Source organism: Colobus angolensis, unplaced genomic scaffold (assembly GCF_000951035.1).
Source record: "Colobus angolensis palliatus isolate OR3802 unplaced genomic scaffold, Cang.pa_1.0 Scaffold50, whole genome shotgun sequence".
NCBI classification, from domain to species: Eukaryota; Metazoa; Chordata; class Mammalia; order Primates; family Cercopithecidae; genus Colobus; species Colobus angolensis.
In genome coordinates, this window is record NW_012118488.1 from 4,422,829 (window position 1) to 4,444,513 (window position 21,685).

General features: G+C 54.2%; 2 protein-coding genes across 3 annotated transcripts in view; one reads left to right on the forward strand and one right to left on the reverse strand.

Moving 5' to 3' along the window:
- The window catches only part of XYLT2 (xylosyltransferase II), a 22,163-nt gene extending 12,707 nt beyond the window's left edge, over positions 1–9,456 (forward strand). The window contains exons 3-12 of the mRNA XM_011960019.1: positions 1,972–2,464; positions 2,749–2,924; positions 3,196–3,398; positions 3,845–3,925; positions 4,125–4,341; positions 4,429–4,605; positions 4,856–5,118; positions 5,402–5,597; positions 6,530–6,863; positions 8,297–9,456. Of these exons, the coding sequence (XP_011815409.1) occupies positions 1,972–2,464; positions 2,749–2,924; positions 3,196–3,398; positions 3,845–3,925; positions 4,125–4,341; positions 4,429–4,605; positions 4,856–5,118; positions 5,402–5,597; positions 6,530–6,863; positions 8,297–8,619 (2,463 nt within the window). The 3' untranslated portion in view covers positions 8,620–9,456. The remainder of the gene's footprint in view (positions 1–1,971; positions 2,465–2,748; positions 2,925–3,195; positions 3,399–3,844; positions 3,926–4,124; positions 4,342–4,428; positions 4,606–4,855; positions 5,119–5,401; positions 5,598–6,529; positions 6,864–8,296) is intronic.
- A 6,967-nt stretch (positions 9,457–16,423) lies between these two features.
- MRPL27 (mitochondrial ribosomal protein L27) lies at positions 16,424–21,680 on the reverse strand. Of its 2 annotated transcripts, none has more exons than XM_011959953.1 (4): positions 21,610–21,680; positions 18,951–19,082; positions 18,527–18,594; positions 16,424–16,864 (listed from the first exon to the last, which is right to left on the reverse strand). In XM_011959953.1, the coding sequence occupies exons 1-4, from the start codon at positions 21,647–21,649 to the stop codon at positions 16,658–16,660; spliced, it is 447 nt and encodes a 148-aa protein (XP_011815343.1). In that variant the 5' UTR covers positions 21,650–21,680; the 3' UTR covers positions 16,424–16,657. The 2 variants fall into 2 exon arrangements, with proteins under 2 accessions (XP_011815343.1, XP_011815342.1); XM_011959952.1 differs by lacking the exon at positions 21,610–21,680 and adding an exon at positions 19,402–19,652.
- Between the last annotated feature and the right edge of the window lie 5 nt (positions 21,681–21,685).

Below are 21,685 nucleotides of genomic sequence, written 5' to 3' on the forward strand. Positions count from 1 at the left end.
AAAAAAAAAAAAAGATTCCCAAAAGTTTTTGGCCTGAGCATCTTGAAGGATGGAGATGTCATTAACTGAGATGGGGAAGATGAAGTAGGAGCAGGTTGGGGATGAAGAGTGGGAGGTACTTTTGGGCTTGTGGCCTTGAGAGGTCTATCAAGCTCTCATGTGAGATGTCAAGGAAGCTGGTAGTTAAATGCCTGAAGGTTCGAGGGAGCTATCCAGGCCAGAGAGATCAATCTGGGGGTGGGGATGGAGTTTAGAAACTCAGAGACTGAAGATCACTTAGGAAGTGAAGGTGCTAGGACAGGAAGGGCCCCCAGATGTGCCCTGGGAGACAAGGAAGCACCCAGAAGACCATAAGGAGTGGCAGTGGAGAGAAGAGAAAAGCCAGGTGGGTATCCTGGAAAGCAAATGCGGAGGGCGCTTCAAGCAAGACAGAGTGGTCCATTAAGTTCTTGGCTGCTGAAAGGCCAAGAAAGAAGAGGACTTAGTCTTGGAGAGCTTGTGAGCATGGAGGGGAAGGCCGGTGGGAGAGGGTTTACGAGGCTGGAGACGGCTCTCCCTCGCTGCAGGGTCTCATGCTCATTTGTTATTCTTCCTTACAGCTAAGGGAGCATGCTCAGAGAAGTTAGGGAACTGCTGGTGAGTTGGCAGAGCTAGGCCCAGAGTCCTGGAGACTCTAGAGTGTTCACATGGTGGCCCCTGTTCCTCCATCCGTTCTACATCTCATCCACCAGACACCAGCTAGGTGTCTGTGTGTGCCAGCTGCTCTGCTGGGCCCTGGGGAGATGGAGCTGACATGTCTCTTGTCAAGGAGTTCACTACTAGAGGAACATCCAGGGCCTTGGAGCTCAGCCCATTCCACTGCAGGGCAAATAGAATGGCTGCATGCCAGGGGCCTTGGAGCTGGATCTGAAAGGATAGATGGGATTTGGTCAGGCAGGGCAGGTAGGATGGGGGAACGGAGGAGGAGGTGGCTGGACATGGTGTTCAGTCACTACCAGGCCATCTAGGGAAGTGCCTGGATTTGAGGAGAGGCAGCAGGTACCAGAGCACTTAGAACCAGGAAGCAGGGGCGCGGTAGCAGTAGAGGTGCCCTGCTGCACATGCAGCGAGGTGACAGCCTCCAGCTGTGGGCACCTTCAGGCCCTGCCTTAGCTTTCCAGCCACAGACTGAGTGTGGAGGTGGCTCAGGGCTCACCAGCTCCAGGCAGTACATGTGCTGGAGTTTTCCCAGGAGCCAGCCAGGACTTCCTCGAGGCTGTGCTGGAGACGGAAGCTCTTCTTGCCCCTCTCCTTGCACGGTCATCTCCTTTGCGGTCCAAAGTCTTTCCCTGCCAGCCCCTGCCCCATCGCTCACGGGGGTACCCGCAGTGAATCTCATGCACTCTCACTCTGTCTTGATCTGCTTCCTAAAGGACTCAAGCAGTACTGGGGTCTCAGACTTCACCTCCGTCATCCCCCATGGGCACTCCTCCTTCACTGTGAAATGGCCTCAGTCTTCCCACATGGAAATGCTTTGGATTCATCTGGAAGCTAGAGTCTCCTGAAGACCACTGTCTCCTCCCAGCCCTCGGTGGGAGTGCTGGGTCTTAGGTGGACATTTGTACTCTCGGTGGGGTCTTTGCACCCTTCCCTTGGGACACATGTGGATATTTATTTTAACATCTGCTGAAAAAGAAAGTGGGATCTGAGTCCAGAACAGAAAACCAAGCACAGTGCCATGTAATCTGAGAGCCAGTGGGGGACAGGGGTGTTGGTATGATGGAGGGAGGACCAGTGCTCCCTCGGTGGCTGGCTAGGGAGGCGCTCCTGTGGTGGTGCCGATTGTGTGGAGTCCTTAGGTGAAAAGCACTTCTCTGGGTAAAAAGTGAGCAGGAATGTCTAGGTCTGAGGGTGCCCCCAACCAAGAGGGAACTCAAGGAGCAAGAGGAGGTGAGGGGCTGCCCCAGTGATGTGTCTGCATATCTTTTACAGAAAGGAAGACAGAGGAAGCCACGGCCACTGGACCCTGGCGAGGGTTCCAAGGACACAGACAGTTCAGCAGGACGACGGGGCAGCACAGGCAGAAGGCATGGGCGCTGGCGGGGCCGTGCTGAGAGCCCAGGAGTGCCTGTGGCCAAGGTGGTACGGGCAGTAACCAGCCGGCAGAGAGCCAGCCGGCGGGTCCCACCTGCCCCACCCCCGGAGGCCCCAGGCCGCCAGAACCTGAGTGGGGCAGCAGCTGGGGAAGCACTGGTAGGGGCAGCCGGCTTCCCACCACACGGAGATACAGGGAGCGTGGAGGGCGCCCCCCAGCCTACGGACAACGGCTTCACCCCCAAGTGCGAGATCGTGGGCAAGGATGCGCTGTCTGCACTGGCCCGGGCCAGCACCAAGCAGTGCCAGCAGGAGATCGCCAATGTGGTGTGCCTGCACCAGGCCGGGAGCCTCATGCCCAAGGCTGTGCCCCGGCACTGTCAGCTGACTGGTGAGGGACAGGGGTGCTCCAGCCCTTCCCAGGCTGGGGCAGGGAGGTGGCATGGCCCGGATCCTCACTCCCATCTCTCTGAGGAAGAAAGAGCCAAGGGGGGCCTACCTCCCTGCCTAAGTCTTCATCCAGTTACTTACTAAGTGGCAGAGGCAGAGTAGGGACCCAGGAGCATGGGGCTCCAAGTCTAGGCTTCTTTGGAAGGCAGGCAGCTCCCTCTTCCCATCTCACCCTGACCCTTTGACCTTGGGGGGGCCTCGCCAACGCCTGTCCTCTGCTCTCAGGAAAGATGAGCCCCGGCATCCAGTGGGATGAGAGCCGAGCCCAGCAGCCTGTGGATGGCCCCCCAGTGCGAATCGCCTACATGCTGGTGGTTCACGGCCGCGCCATCCGCCAGCTGAAGCGTCTCCTCAAGGCTGTCTATCATGAGCAGCACTTCTTTTACATCCATGTGGACAAGGTATTGTGGTGGGGAGAGGCCAAGGGGTCTGGGGTGAGCAGAGCAGAAACAGAAGGTTGCCGACAGACAGGGTCTCTGACCTGGCCCAGGTAGCCTAGAGAGAGAAACTGAGGCCCTGAACAGGGGGGCGGCAGCATGAGCCAGCTCAGCCACTTACGGGCTGGAGCCCTGCCCTGTGCTTTCCCTGTCTTGTGTCCCTTCACTCTGTCCTGGGGTGGGAGTGGGGATGGCGGTAACACGGGGGGCTAGCTGAGTGTCTCCTCCCCACCAGCGTTCTGACTACCTGCACCGGGAGGTGGTGGAGCTGGCCCAGCGCTATGATAATGTGCGGGTGACACCCTGGCGCATGGTCACCATCTGGGGCGGGGCCAGCCTCCTAAGGATGTACCTGCGGAGCATGCGGGACCTGCTAGAGGTGCCTGGCTGGGCCTGGGACTTCTTCATCAACCTCAGTGCCACTGACTACCCAACCAGGTGTGGGGATGGGGCTCTGAGTCCTCTGGATGGGAGGGGATGCCTGTCTGGGCACTTGGGGTTGCAGAGCCTTGGTGGACCTTCTCTGCCCCATAAGCCTAACTCTGGGATCCGCCCTGCTCAGACATGGGCCCCTGGGCCCCAGCCATGTTTTAGGGGAGGGGTTGGTGTAAGATGAACTGAGAGTTGAGCATGATAGGAGATGGGGAGGAGGAGGAGGAGCCAGAGGTCTGTACCTGGTGTGCAGGATCAGACAGCAAGGGGCAGAGGAAGGATGGGGTGGTCTTCGTCAGGGGCCTCTGGTGCTCACCACCCCAGACATCAGCCAGGGGTAGGACACATGGCCAGACAGCCGTCAGGGAGAGAGAAAAGCCAGAAGGTCTGCTCTGTGCCAGTGACTGCACAACTATCTCACTTGGCTGCCTGTCACTCCATTCCTTCACCAGGACCAATGAGGAACTGGTGGCATTCCTATCCAAGAACCGGGACAAGAATTTCCTCAAGTCACATGGCCGGGACAACTCCAGGTGAGGGGGTGGGAAAGGAGGCCCTGGTCCCAGAGTCTTGTCCCAACACCCCCAACACAGTTGGGCTCAGTGGCTCCAGTCCTGGGTTTCAAAGTCTCCACACCAGTCACAGGTTGAGGAGTGTTGGTTGCCAGGCGGATGAAAGAGCTTAGACCCCACCCTGCAGGATCCCCAGCCATGGCCTCTCTGCCGCCGGCAGGTTCATCAAGAAACAGGGCCTGGACCGGCTCTTCCATGAGTGTGACTCGCACATGTGGCGCCTGGGTGAGCGGCAGATCCCGGCAGGCATCGTGGTGGATGGCGGTTCTGACTGGTTTGTGCTGACACGCGGCTTTGTGGAGTATGTGGTGTACACAGATGACCCGCTTGTGGCCCAGCTACGCCAGTTCTACACATACACACTGCTCCCAGCAGAGGTGGGTGGTCCAGCAGGCATGAAGGCCAGGGAGGGCATGGGTTGGGCTGCCTGCAGCTCACCTTCCACCCTCCCTTGCTGCTTGAAGTCCTTCTTCCACACGGTGCTGGAGAACAGCCTGGCCTGTGGGACCCTCGTGGACAACAACCTGCGGGTCACCAACTGGAACCGCAAGCTGGGCTGCAAGTGCCAGTACAAGCACATCGTGGACTGGTGCGGCTGCTCCCCCAACGATTTCAAGCCACAGGACTTCCTCCGGCTGCAGGTGCTTGCCCGAGGCCCCAAGGCTGCCCCTGGCTAGGTCTTCTGGCTTTTCACCAGGAGAATGGCAGGGTGGGCCAGTCAGAAAACCGTGGGGGGGGCCTCGGCCTGGAGCAGCCCTCAGGGGTCTGGGACTACAACAGCAGCAGGAAAAGCTGCAGGAGGCTGAGCTCTAGGCAGTGCTGAGGGGCCAGCCCTGCCGTGCCCTCTGGGGTTTCCAGAGCCCTTCACCCTCCTTGCCTCTCCTGCTCTAGCAAGTCTCCAGACCCACCTTCTTCGCCCGGAAGTTCGAGTCGACTGTGAACCAGGAGGTGCTGGAAATCCTGGACTTCCACCTGTACGGCAGCTACCCCCCCGGCACGCCAGCCCTCAAGGCCTACTGGGAGAACACCTACGACGTGGCTGATGGCCCCAGTGGGCTCAGCGATGTCATGCTCACCGCTTACACGGCCTTTGCCCGCCTCAGCCTGCACCATGCCGCCACTGCTGCACCCCCACTGGGCACCCCACTCTGCAGGTGAGACCCCCTTCTGACATACAGCAGGCACTTGGGGTGTGGTGCCTTAGGGGGAGGCCAACCAGAGAGTGACGTCCCCTGCCCACAACAAGGCCCCAGTCTGAGGCAAGGAAAAATGCAAATACTGAAAAGAAGGCTAGAGCCAGGCATGCAGGTGCTGTGGGGGTGAGATCTGGGGAAAGGAAGCGCCTGGGGAGGGGACTCCCCAGAGCCCCCTCCCTGGGACTCCAGGCCAAGTCAGGTGTGCTGATGGCATCTCCCTTTCTCCCTGCTGGCATCTTAGGTTTGAGCCCAGGGGCTTGCCGTCCAGCGTGCACCTGTATTTCTATGACGACCATTTCCAGGGCTACCTGGTGACGCAGGCGGTGCAGCCCTCAGCCCAGGGGCCGGCAGAGACGCTTGAGATGTGGCTGATGCCCCAGGGGTTGCTGAAGCTGTTGGGGCGCAGTGACCAGGCCAGCCGGCTCCAGAGTCTGGAGGTGGGACAGGTCCCCCCCCCCTTGCTTTCTCCCAACCCCCAGCCAGACTTGGGGTAGTGGGAAGAGAGGGACAGACACCAAGGGAGGGGTAAAGTTCTTTTTCCCAATCATGGCAGCCATGGTGATGCCCCTATGCAGACATCCTGTGTCAGCCCCCAGCCTGTGCACACTGAGGAGCACCTCCTGGTTGGGGTATGCAGAGGACATGCAGGGAGCAGGGAGGGAATTATCATTTCCACTATAACACAAGCCCAGTCTTCCAGACTACAGCGATTTCTCCTAGAGGGACAGGGACATTCGAATTGGGCCATGGAAGTACGCTCCTGAGTGGCTCCTCATAGTTTTTTTTGTTTTTTTTTTTTGAGACAGTCTCGCTCTGTCACAGTGGTGCGATCTTGGCTCACTGCAACCTCTGCCTCCCAGGTTTAAGCGATTCTCCTACCTCAGCCTCCCGAGTAGCTGGGACTACAGGCGCGTGCCATCATGCCCAGCTAATTTTTTTTTTTGTATTTTTAGTAGAGACAGGGTTTCACCCGACCTCGTTATCCACCTGCCTCGGCCTCCCAAAGTGCTGGGATTACAGGCGTGAGCCACTGTGCCTGGCCCCTCCTCATTGTCTCTTTCTTAGAGACTTTGGCTTCATGTGGGAATGGTCTCTGGGTGGGACTTTGAACCTCATCCCTGCCGTATGGTCCCCAATAACGGGGACAGACCTCCACTGCCTAGCAGTCAGAATGAAAGCCTAGAACGAATCGCAGAGCTAGGAGAGATAGTAAAGATCTCCTAGTCTAACCCCTTCATTTTGCAGATGGGGAAACTGAGGCCCAGAAAGAGACAGTGACTGGCCTGAGATTACACAGTGAGAGGCAGCCTCAGAGGAGGGAGAAGGACCTTTCCCCCACACTCCTGCCCAGCTGCTTCTCTCTTTACAGGTTGGCACTGACTGGGACCCCAAAGAGCGTCTTTTCCGGAACTTTGGGGGGTTATTGGGGCCGCTGGACGAGCCTGTGGCCGTGCAGCGCTGGGCCCGGGGCCCCAACCTCACAGCCACGGTGGTCTGGATCGATCCAACCTATGTGGTGGCCACATCTTATGACATCACAGTAGATACGGACACCGAGGTCACGCAATACAAGCCCCCACTGAGCCGGCCCCTGCGGCCTGGGCCCTGGACTGTTCGACTCCTTCAGTTCTGGGAACCGCTGGGTGAGACCCGCTTCCTTGTGCTGCCCTTGACCTTCAACCGCAAACTACCTCTCAGGAAAGGTAAGGCTGCAGTTCTCAAATGAGGCCCAGAAGCCAGACAGAATAGGACTCGCCAGAGAGGTGACCCCGAGAAGCCAACCATCAGAGCGGATTCCCATCCCTAGAGTAAGGGAAGCATGGAAAGGCTGAGGCCCTGATCTTCTTTCCTGTAGTGTGCAGTGTCCTGCACTGCAGTGTGGTGGAAAGGGGAGCTCTACAGTCATGCACACTTGGTTTGGAACATAACTCTGACGGGTTCATTGGCCTTTTGTCCTTGGAATTTCCCTGGCCTTCCTGGGCCTCAGTCTTAGCACGTGAAGCAGGAATAGTACACCTATCAGGGACCTCGTGGTACATGAGACACAAATCCACTCACCTGAGCTTGAGTTAAAAAGGGGAGACGACTGGAAGAATGCAGAGGTCTCCTTCACAAAGCTAGGAGATGTCTCAGGCCTTACTGTGAACCAGAGGCGCTTTCTCCATCCCTCTGGGGCCATCTTGCCCCTCATCCTGTCATGTCTCTATGCATCGACCTCAGACTCTGGCTCCCCATCCATGGCATCTCAGTGCAACAGACACTGACCAGGGACTTTTAGTTCCCAGGTTCCACATTCTTGGGACAGAAAATCTGACTGGCTGTCCCAGTCCACTCTCTGGCCAGGTGGGCAGGGTCATGTGGCTCTCTGCCCACTTGGCTGAGTCTAAAGGAGTAGGCTCTGAACAGAGACACAGGCTGGGCAAATTTCCTGCAAGGAAGGGCCTAGTATAAGTAACTCCCCCGGAAGATATGAGGGAAGAGCCTCCGGAGGGAAAGTGGCCAGTATGCAGGAGGTGATAATTGTAGGTGTTTCCTTCCCCCTCCCTGTCCTATCACAAGAAGGTGGGTAAGAGGTGGGGTACCCTAGAGGAGGAGGGGGTGCTGGTGGGGCTGCAGCAGATCCAGGATCCAGGGCAGGCAAGCTGTGTCCCCCACACACCTGGACCTCCCAGTCAAGGGAAGAATGGCAGCAATGCACAGCAGGTAGGGACAGGGGCTGCACCTCAAGGACAAAGTCAGAGAAGGTGCTCTAAGCTGAGGGGACAAAGCTGGTCAGTGTCTGTGCATGAAGGGCTGAAGTGCCCGAATACAGGCTTCTGAGGGCTCCGGGAGCCACCGATGATGGTCAGGAAAGGGTGTGGGACACAAACCAGACTGTTCCCTTCTTTCCTAAAGTGCCTTGAACCCACTGCTTTATTGCATCCTAAAGTTGGGAATCTAGAGCTTACTGCCTTGATTTTATAAAACTCAGTTTTATAGGCACAGAAAGTCCCTTGGATTAGCCCAAGGTCACTTAGCAAGCTGTGACTCAGAAGTAGGGCTGTGACAGGAACTGGGGTACCCAGACCCAACTCCTGGGTCTGGCCTCCACGGAGTCTGGGGGAGAGTGTGCTTACTGCCTGCTCTGTACCCACAGATGATGCCAGCTGGCTGCATGCGGGACCCCCCCACAACGAGTACATGGAGCAGAGTTTCCAGGGCCTGAGTAGCATCCTGAACCTGCCTCTGCCGGAGCTCGCAGAGGAGGCTGCCCAGCAGCACACACAGCTCACAGGCCCTGCACTCGAGGCCTGGACAGACAGGGAACTGAGCAACTTCTGGTCTGTGGCCGGACTGTGTGCCATAGGCCCCTCTGCTTGCCCCTCCTTGGAGCCCTGCAGACTGACCAGCTGGAGCTCTCTGTCCCCTGACCCCAAATCAGAGCTGGGGCCTGTCAAAGCAGACGGGCGACTCAGGTAGCAGGGCCCCAGCCAGGACCCGTGGAGAACCGGGGGAATTGCACCTTACAGACAATGGAGGGGTGTCCCCTCCCACAGGCAAGAACCAGAGGCCCAGGCTGCACACCCGTTTCAGCCATCAAGAACGCACACAGATGACAGGGTGGACACAGTATGAACTACTGCTGATGTCTCTGCTGGGGATCAGAGGGCTGGCGGGAACGGGAGAGGGGTGCCCGCAGCATTCCACACCCAGCTCTTCCTCGCCTTCCTCTCTCGTTTGTATTTTTTTTTTTTTAACTTAAAAAGAAAATGGGTGGTGGGGGGAGAAACTAGAACAGAAGATGTGCAATAGGGCTCAGAGCAGCCCCAGGAAGTGGGCCATGTCTGTGGGGAGCAGGGGCCTGCTGAGCCCACCTGCTATTGTTCTGGATGAGGCTGGGCCTGCCTCACTCTCCAGGGCCTCGTCCCCCAGCGTGGGCCTGTGGTGCTCATGGCTGAAGCTCCACGGGGGTGCAAGTGCCCTGCCAGGCTCTAAGGCCTGAAGAATTGGTGATATGGGGGGCACTGCAGAGCTGGGCTCTAGCAGGACAGTTATTTTGTAGCCAGGGGACCCTGGAAGTGGGGTGGGGCTGGCTCCAGGGCTTTCCAGCATACCCTGCCCCTGGATGGGAAAGGCAGGGTCAGGGCCCACTGAGAGCCATGCAGAGTTTCCCAGGTGAGCACTGGAAGTGTGAGGTCACACGAGCAGCGTGGGAAGAAGACTCTGTCAAGACTCTCAGAAGAACCTGGAGTAATTGTGCCTGAAGCTCAGCTTGAAGTCTGAAATATGCAACAGAAGAAATATATCTCTCTCTCTACTCTGGACTCTGTGTTTTTCCTCCTGGGGGTCAGGAAGCCATCACCATTTGTTGGGCCTTCTCCAGAAGTCTTAGCTGGTACTTTGGTAGCCTTGAGAAGGTAAAGATCTCATTCCCCCAGATGGAGAACACTTTAGAATACACCCAAGAGGGACTCAAGAACTCATCTAGCCTGGGTGCAGGGGTTCACGCCTGTAATCCCAACACTGGGAGGCTGAGGCAGGAAGATTGCTTCAGCCCAGGAGTTTGGGACCAGCCTGGCCAACACAGTGAGACCTTGTCTCTATGGAAAAAAATGTTTTTAGTTAGCCAGGCGTGGTGGCGCACATCTGTAGTCACAGCTACTCAGGAGGCTGAAGCTGCAGTAAGCCAAAATTGTACCACTGCACTCCAGCCTGGGTGACAGAGTGAGACCCTGTCTCAAAAAACAAACATCTAATCCAACTCCTTTTTTCTGAGGGGTAAACAGGCCCAGAGAGGCTCGAAGACTTCTTCTTTGCCACCCAGGAGGCCAGGGGACCAGCAGGACCTGAGCTTAGTTTGCGAGCCCTGACCCAGCACTCCCATCCCCACCACCAGGCCAGGCTGCAGCAAATGCTGGTTCCTCTATTCTTGGCCTTAGCAGGGCCCATCCTAGAAGCCTGGCCCTGCCATGTGGGGTACCTTCAACAGAGGCAATCCCAGCCATGGCCTGGTGGTTATGATTGGAGCTTTTTCTTTTAGGGGCAGGAGCAGCAGCAGCCTAGGTCCCTGGTCACTGTCCTAGGACCCATGTTGAAAAGGGTTGTCCATCCTCCCTCCCTTTCCCAAGCCTCCTCTCCCCCTCCCACTCTCCTACCGTTGTCAGCCAGGGCTTGGTATCAGTCCTTCACACCTTACTTAATGTAGGAGCAAGGATGAAGGTTTCTAGACCTCTGAAGTCACCCTATCAGCCAGCCACACTGATCTCAGCTCAGGTTGAGGAACAAATTCCCGCCCAGGCTGCCACATGTCAAGTTCTCCTAGTTGCCAGGAGGGGGCATTCCTGACAACCAACCAATAACAGCACTGGGGTTTTTGTCGGCTGACCATGCCTGCAGTATCTCAATCCTTACAGCTCTTGGAGGGAGAAGAGAGGCTTTTTTTTTTTTTTGAGACGGAGTCTTGCTCTGTCGCCCGGGCTGGAGTGCAGTGGCTGGATCTCAGCTCACTGCAAGCTCCGCCTCCCGGGTTTACGCCATTCTCCTGCCTCAGCCTCCCGAGTAGCTGGGACTACAGGCGCCCGCCACCTCGCCCGGCTAGTTTTTTTTTTTGTATTTTTAGTAGAGACGGGGTTTCACCGTGTTAGCCAGGATGGTCTCGATCTCCTGACCTCGTGATCCGCCCGTCTCGGCCTCCCAAAGTGCTGGGATTACAGGCTTGAGCCACCACGCCCGGCTAAGAGAGGCATTTTTATTATTGTCATTTAGCAGATCAGAAAACTGAGGCTGTGAAATGACGAGCCCAAAGTCACAGCTAACTATTAGATGATGGCAGCAGCCTTCAGAAAGAGGCAGGAAGCCTCCAGAGCCACTCAGTCACTACACTCTCCTGCTCACATAAGAGCCTGGCCGGGCAGGTAAGTAGGAAGGAACTAATGGCAAGAATTCGAAGGAAAGAGTGCTTAGGTTCGGAGGCTAAGAGTATTCATTGTTTTCTGGCTCCTATTTTAGTGAACATCTGAAGCTATACCCTGGTTCTCTAGAATGTTGGGGTTTTTGTTTCCCAGTATCAACTCTCAGGTCAATAAAGAGGAAAAATTAACAACTAGGTTCAGCATTTTAGGCACAGGCAGTAAATATTAGAACGCTTAGACTTTGCTGCCCAAGAGCTCACAAACTAGCTGGTGGGTTTAACCTGGGCTGTGGCTGTGCTGTGTTAGCCTAGCACAACAGTTTTCACAGTAGTAGTAGTATTTTTAGAGACAGGGTCTGGCTCTGTTGTTCAGGCACGATCATGATCATAGCTCACTGTAGCCTGAACCTCCTGAGCTCAAGCGATCCTCCTAAGTAGCTAGGGCCACAGGTGTGCACCACCATGCCTGGCTTTTTTTTCTTTTTCTTTTTTTGGTAGAACAGGGGTCTCTCTCATGTTGCCCAGGCTAGTCTCAAACTCCTGGCCTCAAGCAGTCCTCCTGCTCCAACCTCCCAAAGCATTGGGATGACAGGCATCAGCCACTACTCCTGGCCTCAAAGTACCATTAAAAACAAAAAACAAACAAACAAAAACCTTAGGTAGGACATGCACTTGCTGCATCCCTGTCCTTCTCCACCATATTAGATCAGGTCGTAGTTAGCCATTATTGTCACCTGCTGTAAACACTTTGAGTTTACATTCTTCAACTCAAGTGAGTCGTGATCTGACAGAGGATTCTGATTTAATGGGTCTGAGGTGGCAACCCACAATGGTATGCTTTTAAAGCTCCTCAGACCTTTCTAACAAGCAGGCAGGCAGAACTAGGGAAGCGGAGCCCCACCCCTGCTGCTCTGGCAGGCCTGTCTTGGCCCCACTGAGTTCGAAGCACTGCAGGACCCAAGACCAGGCTCCAGGACTCCTCCTGACAGGTTCAGAGGGCAGGCTTGGGGGTCGAGGCGCTCCTCTCACATTCTCTCCCCTGTTCAGGTCACTGAGGTGAGTGGGAGCCCAGCTTTGCTGCCCGAGTTCCTAGCAGACAGTGTTCTCTACCCCCTCACCTTTCTGTAGGGTTAGCTCAGCCTGGAGGCTTGGGTTTTTTGAGGTTTTGAAACCCACTCCAGGCTGGGCCCCTGGGTTTAAGTTCAGGATTTGGGCCAGGCAGGACACAGAGTGGGGGCAGGGAGCGGGTGCAGGCAGGCTGGGCACCCAGAGCTACACAATAACTGCTTTGGAGGGAGGAGAGGAGCCTGGGCAGAGAAGCTTTTGTATTTCATGGCCTGGCGTACCCGGTTTCCAGGGCAACCATGGACACCACGGTTCTGTTAGAGGTGGAAGCCAAGACCAGAAGACAGCCAATTGACATCCAGAGCCCAGTTACCTGGGCCAATGGGAAGTGGAGGTGGGCAGTGGGGCTGGGAGGGATCTGGGACTGAGAAGTGCAGAGATCTGGGCGAGTTGGAGTCCCACTGGCTGTCAGGTTCAGCAGAAGCAGGGCCTGTTCCTCCCAACCCCTGCTCTGAAGGTTGCAGCGGGACCCTCATAGCTGCCAGGCCTGCAGAGGCAGGAGAGGCTGAGAGCCTGGAAAACTGCTTACAGATGCCCCTGCTCTGAATGAAGCTGTTCCTCCAAGCCAAGGTTCCCAGGGAGGGGCGTGGCACCTCGGGGAGGGTCAGCCCTGTGGCCCTGCTGGCTGCCCTCAAGGCTGATGCCCTTTCCTGGCATCCCCTGCCACTGCTTCTCCGTGTGCAGACATCACCATGGACAACAGCCTCCTAGCCATAGTCATGGCCACCGGTGAGTACCTACTGCCATTCGATGTCCCAGGGGTGGGGCAGAGGCACCCTTGGCCCCTCACCGTAGGCAAAGCCCAGCTTCTTCATCTATAGGGTCACCTCAAGCAACAGCCCTCCCCAGCTAAGACCTGAGAAGTATGCTGTGCACGGCTGGCCTTTGATCCCTCTGGTCCCTTCCCTGTGCCAGGTCCTATGATGCCACAATCTTTGGTAACGAGAGGGGCTGGGCATCAGGGGCTGTTGAGCTGGGCTCTTGGGTCCTCTCCTGCCTCCTCAGATCCACTGTTTCTCAGGGTATCTGCTCCATCCCCTCCCTTTGTGTCTCTGTAAAATCTCCCTTACACACATCACCCCCTGGGGTGCAGGCAGAGAAGGGACAGGGCTACTCTGCTCCCCCTCACAAATCTCTGCCCCAAGGACTTGATGCTGTAGCAAAAAGGAAGCTGCCTGCACCTCAGTTTGCCTTGTTAAGCTGGTATCAGTCCCAGCCAGGTCATTCCTACACCAGCTTTTGGAGTGAATTCCAATCTGGTGAGGAAATGGGCCTGCACATGCTGGGTCCAGGCTGCTCCTTGATGGTGCCTCTGGGGGGAGGGCAGCCTCATCTGCGGTGTTCATCATGGCCATCCTGCTGCTGCTGCTGCTGCTGCTGCTGCACCAGCGCGACCCCCAGTGCTGCCAGGTCCTCTGCACCTGCCACTTCTTCCGGAGTCCCAGCCAATACGTAAGCACCCCGACCCACCAACCCCTTGCCTTCATGGCCCCCACCCCCGACCCAAATCCTGACAAAAGGGCACTTGTCCTCTGACCAAGGAGAAATAATTGTTCAGTATGGAAAGGGCCTTTGGAATCTTTCTCTGCAGCATCTAGCCTGGGTTCCCTCTGAGTCAGGGGAGCAGTGTGGAAAGGGTTAATAACATCTAGGCCCCTCCCTGACCATCGTTAAACATAACTCAGTGCAAGGAGCTGCTCAGTGAAGACAAGGTCTTTTTCCAGCTCCCAAGGGAAAGTACAGAACCCCGACTTCTGGGGGAGGGGGTAAGTGGCAACAACAGCACTGTCAGTCCTCTCCCCAGGGACAGTGTGCCAGATGGCATCCTGTACAGAAAGGAAACAAAATCTTCTGAGCTGCAGCCCCCCAGGCTCTGACACCATATCCCAACACTGGGCACCATACAGCATGGAGGGGTAGGGACAGGAGGTGGTTTTCTCTGACTCCCCACCAAAGGTCATCAGACCTGGCTACCAGACGGTGGCAGAATGAGCTAGTGGCCAGAAAGGAGTGGATTCTCTTTACACCCTAGTCCTTTCCAGAAATGCTGAGGGTCTGAGCTTTGTGCCTTGGCCCAGGTGGAGAGGATTAAAGGGATGGAGAAAGGGGCATGGAGGGTAATAAAGGGTTTGGAATCTGCTATCTGGCACACTGACCCTGAGCTTCACCTTGAGTTGTGCTTCATGATCCCAGGACTGCCCACCTCCCTACTTCAGCACCATGGGATGCCACACCGAGGTCCAGCCAGTGGAAAGGAGCCGAGAGTCCCAGGGGATACAGGTGAGGACCCCTGGGCCTGTCACCTGGGATGGAGGAGGAGGTGTGTGCTGGGGTTGTGAAGCCAGGCAAGGGACCTAGTGCAGTTAAGGGGACTAAAAAGAATGCAGGGGAGGGGAAGGATGGGATGAAGACTGGAGAGGCTTCTTGGAGGAGAGGGAGGAGTGCAATACCCCTGAACTTAGGCTTGCTCTGGGGAAGAGGACCCAGACCAAAGCTGGATAACGCTGGTGCATGCCTCCCTGGCTCCCTTGGCTTTTCTTGGTCACAGGGCCACTCCCAGGTGGGTGAGGTATTCTGTGTGGGGCTGCCCAGGAGCCACCAGCTGCCCCTGTGGCAGCCAGCTTGCCTGCCCAGCTATGAGAGTGTTCAAAAGAAGGACCGGCAGCAACAGATTCACCAGCTGATTGCACACCGCTTCGGGCTCCGGGCCTGCAGAGAGGTGAATGTCCAGCCTTCTCAGCCCTGGGTGCCCTGGCTAACCGAACTTTTCACTTACTGCATTTTAACACACAATACCCAATTAGAGGCCCTGGGGTCAGGAAAAGGGCCACTAGTGGAGAACTCAAGGATATGAGTGGAGGCCCCAGTTCACTTCCTGTGTAGATGGTGCAGACCCCAGCCCAGGGAGGCCTAACCAGAGGGGTTTCCATGGAGCCAACATCTCCAGGGGAGATGCAGAAAGCAACAGTCCAAAAAAAGGGTGTTGCATACATGGGAGGAGGGCAAGAAAGTGGCTAACGCCTTTGCTCTCCCATTTCTTCAGCTGCCACCAAGCTATGAGGACGCCATAAGGTCACTGCCTCCACCGCCGGCCTGCTGTGGCTCTACTCAGCCATCCCGGGAAGCAACCACCTGCCCTGCTCAGGGGAACACCACAGTGTAGGAGGGAGCAACCACCTCTGTCCGGCTCTTCCGCTTTCTCCAGGGGACTGGGAGGGAGAGCACTGAGCCTGTGGAGACCGCCCCCATCAATCTCCCCTGCCTAAAGACTACTCCAGCTGGGCCTTGGTACCTGATGCCCCAACACATGGTGCCAAAGTAAAGCCCAGGTCACCTCTGCCAAGGATGTGCAGGAGGTGAGGAATCCAGGGTAATGTTCTGGGAAAACAAGATCACATGTTCAAGGCAGAACTCCAGAACTGGGAGGCTTCTCTGACCTCAATCCCTGGAGTGCCTGCCTTCAAGGCACAGTAGAGTCCCTGAAAGGAAGCCGCTGGACCCAACAGGCCCCTCTCTGGGACTGTAGCCAACACCACCTACCTCCAGCAGCCAGGAATGATCAAAATGAGATTTTCTTCCTGGCTCCTCCACTCAAAGCCAAGCCTCTACAGGTCCTGGCTGGGATGACAATAGAATGGCCTGACCCCAGCCCACTCTAAGCCCTCACTGAGTATTCCTGAAGCCAGATGCTTTGCTACTGTTTATCGTTTGAGATAAATCAAGAACCAGAAGACAATGTGGGCTTGGTGGGCCTAGCTCTTCAGGTGAGCAGAAAGAAGCCATTTTGTTACCTACTCTGCCCTGCCACTGGAAAGACCTCGGCAGTCCAGGGCAGATGGGGCCTGACGGAGCCTCCCAGAAGCATATCCTGCCATCCCACAAGCTCTCTCTCTGCCCTAGACCTGGAGAGGTAGGGAAGAGGCTTTTCTGTGGCTATCTCTGGGGCTGCAGCCCCAGCTCCCTTTGCATGTGGCTATGGGAGAAGAACATGACTGTGATGCTTCCTTTACTGGCTACCCTCACCCCTCCTCCCAGGGCCCAGCCCCTGGCCTTTTCTGGGATCTAAGAGGGGAAGCAGCAATGACACCCTCAAGCACGAGCTCCCCTCCTTCCCCTCTGGAGGACAGTGCCAAAGCAAGTCCCCCTTCTCATTTCCTCACTCAGATACGCTCTTTCTTGCTTTGAGACTCCCCCTTGGTATGCACTAGAGAACCTGGGTAAGGACCAACAAATCACTAGGCAGTTCCATCCAGGTGTGTCCCTAAATAGCATGCGTTCATGACTCTGGCTCACTTTATTTTTGGCCCCAGGTCAGGTCTCCCAAAGGGTTTCCCAGCAGTCACTTCAGAGTCTCCTGCAGAGTCACCATCAAGCAGACCTTTTCCTTGGGAGGCCGTGTCGTCACCCCAACCCTTGACTTCTGGTATCACCATCTCCTGTCACCTGGGCTCCAGTCTCTGTCTGATGGCCTCAAACAGGACATCAAAGCATAGCTACCAGTTTGAAGATGCCCTCCAGCTTGGCAGGAACCACGTGGACAAAAGTCTTGTAGAGTACAGCACCCTTGGGCAGCCTGGTGATCAGATCCACAGCCTCCGTGTTTCTGGGATGAGGCACGTAGACCTCCTTAGTGTAGCGGACTATCCCCTCTTCCAGGGCATACAGACATTTATTCTTCCCAAGACCCACCTGCAACACAAAGATCTGGTCAGCTGGTCAGCGAGGTGGTCCGTCCCAGAATTTTGGGACAGACTTCTCACACAGAGCCACGTCCTGGGGCCGAAGAGGGGGATCAGAGAGTGCCATCTCAGGTTCCCTTTCCCACTGGCTGGCACTTCCAAACCTTCTGCTTCTTTACTGACTCATAACAAATGAGGGAAAAGAAAGCTCCAACAGCCAACATGGGTCACTGTTCAGTCCCAGGGGGCTGTTACCTGGAGCCATGTCTATGTAGCTGGTCAGAAGCCACGGTGGGCAGATCCCAAAACCGAGGAAGACGCCCTAAATCTTCACTTAAGACTTAAACAACACTAGAACTGTCACATTAGAACACTAGTTTGATGTAAATTTTCATCTAGGTAGTGATTTATAAAGTTTAGGCTCTATGGAAAATACAGACCAAAGCTATATGTATAATGCATATGCTAATAAAACAATCATACTATTGCATCAGCTAATACCCATGTAAGCCCTTTAATACACATTAAGTCATTTAATCCTCACCTTGTAAAAGAGGTATTATCTCCAACACCATTTTTCAGATGAGAAATACAAAGCAGACAGGTTAAACTACGTTGTATGTACAGTTTTTAACCATTTTTTTTAGCTTTTTCTTTTAGAACTTCAGGCTGGGTGTGTGGCAAATTTTACCCAGGTAGTCCAGCACTATTCTCTGTCTCTCTGATTAAAAGAATGGGCTCTGGAGCCAGGATGTCTGGTTCAAATACCAGCACTGCTACTTACTCCTGTGTGGTCTTAGGCAAGTTTACTTCACTGTGCCTCCGTTTTTTTCATCTGTCAAATGGGGATAATATTAGCTACTTTACAGGATCAATTTGAGGATTAATGGTCAACAATCATAAAGGGCTTAGAATACCGTCCAGCTCAAAATATGTTAGCTTTGATTGTTGTTGACATAGCTACACATCTAATGTCTTAAGTTCTAAAAGGTAAAGCTACTACATATAAAATTATCCAAAAAGGGGTGAGGGAGGGGAAACTGTTTACAAAGGAAACTAATATTTAAAATAATGTGAAGAGTATAGTATCGTTCTGTCTCTGTAACAAAGAACTGTCCTACCCTATAAAAATGATGCCAACTTGCTGAAACTGAAATCCCCACCTGGTATGAACCTAATTTCTGGCACACTGAATTCTATTTCATTAAATTCAAGCTATCTTTCAACCATCTACAAGTAAGTCTATGCAAAGGGAGAGGTCTTATAATGAAAAACTAATAAATTGAAATTAGTTTCCCAAGACTAAAATAATATTTTAGATATCTTGTCCTCCAAGAACTGAGGGTTAGAAAGAAGAACCAAGAATACCAGGCCAACGCAACACCAAAGCAAAACATAGCGATCTGGGAGTTAGGCAGACCTGGTGCAAATCCCAGCAGTCACTTGCTCCTTCCACCCCCTCTAAGTCTCTGGTATTTCACCTGTAAAAAGGAGACAATACCCACCTCACAGGGATACAGTAAGGAAGAAATGAGATCGTGTAGGCATGGGAATCAGCACAATGCTTGCCATTTGGTAAGCACCCAATACATGCAACTGTTACTACCATGCTTAGGGGCAAGGAGAGGTCATCCTAGAAAAGGAAAAAGGGGACAGCAACAGAGCAACTCACATGGGCACCTGGGTGCCAGCGGAAATGGCGCTGTGTTCCAATGATGTTCCCAGCATGAACATAGTGACCTAGAAGAGAAGTCCACAGTGATTGGGGCAGCATAGCAAACTACCAAGAAAACAGGATGGCCCAAATGCTGCATACCAACTTCCAAGCCTGCCCCTGGCCAAAAACAACTCCCAGACAGTCCAACACAAGCATTGCAGGATCTGCCACCCAGCAGCTCTTATCTCTAGATTGCATGGTTATGGCTCACACCCACCCAACCTATGACCCTTCCTCAGGTCTTATCTGTTCCTTTAATCTGGAGCCAATTATGATGGTGAGGAAGAACAGGGCCAGGAACATGCAGGGTTCTTCTGCTCTCCTAAGGAACACCAGGACAGGGTGCAGCTGGAAAGCGGATGCCAAGGCACATCCTCACCTTCCATTTTCTTAATGCCTAGGCGTTTGCCTGATGACTTTCCACCAAGGTTTCTGGAGCTACCACCTGTCTTCTTGGATGCATATCTGACAGCAAGAGCTGTAGCAGGAGTGGAGCTCAGCAAGGATGTAACTGCAAAGAAAACAGAAACATTGTTCAGACAGACAGGCTCAAACTATTTCTGCCTCAATGGGCCACATGCTGAGAGGTGAGAGGTGGTGGGGAGATGAGAAACATGTGTCAGGGGAGCAGAAGTGCCACTGAGTATATTAGTTCTCAGGGAATACCTGTAGGTCCTTGGCTTTCTTCTTTTGGGGGAGGGGGCGGGGGAGCAGTGAAACATAAATGGAAAAAAATAAACATCATGTGTTCTGGGTCCTGACACATTTAGTCTAAATGTGCTGAGGAGAAATGGACACCACAGAGCTGCCTGCTTCAGAGGCTCACTCACCCTCATGCACCACGGAGGGGACAGAACAGACTTGGGAAGCCCAGCACATCCAGAGAGGTTTCTGTTTCAGGCTCACTCATGACTTTCTTTTTTTTTACGACGGAGTTTCGCTCTTGTTGCCCAAGCTGGAGTGCAATGGGCACAGTCTTGGCTCACTGCAACCTCCGCCTCCCGGGTTCAAGCGATTCTCCTGCCTCAGCCTCCCAAGTAGCTGGGATTACAGGTGTGTGCCACCACGCCCGGCTAATTTTTGTATTTTTAGTAGAAACGGGGTTTCACCATGTTAGCCAGGCTGGTCTGGAACTCCTGACCTCAGGTGATCCCAAAGTGTTGGGATTACAGGCCTCACCCATGACTTTCTCAGCTATTCACTCAACCACTGCTCACCAAATACTAGTAAACCAAAAGGGTGGCTAGTCTGAAGGTGGCTCCCACAGGGTCCTGGCCATTTCAGAAGGCTGGGCTCTTTCTTCTCAAAGCACATCAAGCAGAGCTCCAGCCATGACCCACACACTGCCCTTGTTAATCTGACCCCTCCATACTCATTCCAAAGTGCTCAATAGCATTCATTTGAAAAAGTAAAACGAACTAAAATTCATACTAAGATGGTAGTCCCTTGCTGTATGACAAGCTTAGGGGTGCAACTCCTTGCCTGCAGGTCTCCAGACACAGCCATGATTTAAGGCCCATGCCAGTGTCTTTAGAGAAGCTTTGTGGGTCTCTGGAGCCTGTAAGTTCAGAGTTCCTGAAGCCTGGGTTTCTGACATTTCCATGACAACACAGACTAGCTGGAGCAAAGGACCAGAGATAAGGACTCAGAAAGACAACAAGTTAAATGCCCAGCACCAGGATCTACCTACCTTTAAACATCTATTCATTCATTTACATACTTACTAAGCTCAGGAGCTGGGCTTTTACTTTACTTACATTATCTCATTCACAAATCTTTGCTCTTCACCCTACTCCCCATCCTCCTCCTCAAAGTAAATGGTGCTACCATGCAGCCAGTTGCTTAGGCAGAAACCACAGTCACTGCGGATTCCTTCTCTTTGCTGACCTCACATATTCAGTTCACCAGCAAGCTCTGTGGATGCTAACTCCAAAACAGATCTCAAATTCATCCATTTTCCTCCAAGTTCACTGCCACCACAAACGTCTTCGCTAAATCATCTCTGCTCAGAGCTATTACGGCTTTCCATCTGATTTCCTCATTTCCACTCCTATCCCCTTTAAATTTACATAACAGGAATAGTTTGCTTCTCAAAATGTAGAACTGGCTCAAGTCACTCTCCTGTCCCTCACTCTACACAGGGCTAGGTCTCCTGTCATTCTTTTTTTTTGGGGGGGGTGGGGATAGGGCCCCATTCTGTCACCCAGGCTGGAGTGCAGTGGTATGAACATGGCTCACTGCAGCCTCGACCTCCCGAGCTCAGGTGATCCTCCCACCTCAGCCTCCTGAGTATGTGAGACCACAGGCAAGCGCCACCACACTGAGCCAATTTTTGTAATTTTTGTAGAGACGGGGTTTTGCCATGTTGCCCAGTTGGTCTTGAACTCTTGGGCTCAAACGATCTGCCCGCCTCGGCCTCCCAGTGTTGGGACTACAGGCAGGAGCCATCATGCCCCGCCTCCTGTCATTCTTTAGTTCTTAAATGTTATCTCCTCAGAAGACTTCCTTCACCGTTCAATCTAATACAACACACACACACTCATTTTCTTTCTTCACAGCACTTGCCAGTTTACAACTACCGTATGTGTTCATTTATTGGCTTATGCACCAGAGAGAACCGTTCGGGGGCTAGAAGCCATGTCTTCACGTTTTCTGCTGATTTTCTGAACACCTACCGCCGTGTCTACCACAAAGTAAGACCTCAATCTGTTGAATGAATAGATTAATTTTTTCATCCCCAATGTGCCATTGTTACTAATACTTATACAAAGGATCCACCCAAACCCCCAACCGCCAAGGAAGCCGTCCGTGCTCCTGAGGCAGGGGAAAACCAAGTGCTCCTTCAACTCCCCCACTCATGGTTCCACCCAGGATGTGTCACGTGACCAGCGACAGCGTCCCTCAAACCTGGAGTGGCCCACACACTTCCCCTCGCACCCAAGGTCCTCCGCGGGGATCAGTATCACCTCCTTCTCTCCCTGCGGGAGCTCCATTCTGCCTCCCCGCCTCGCCCCGCTCTGACTACTGCGTCCCATTACCAGCTGTCCGGGTCCTCAGCGCCAGCACCACAGACGCCATGTTTGCGTTCACTCACTTCCGGTCTTGGAAAGGTTC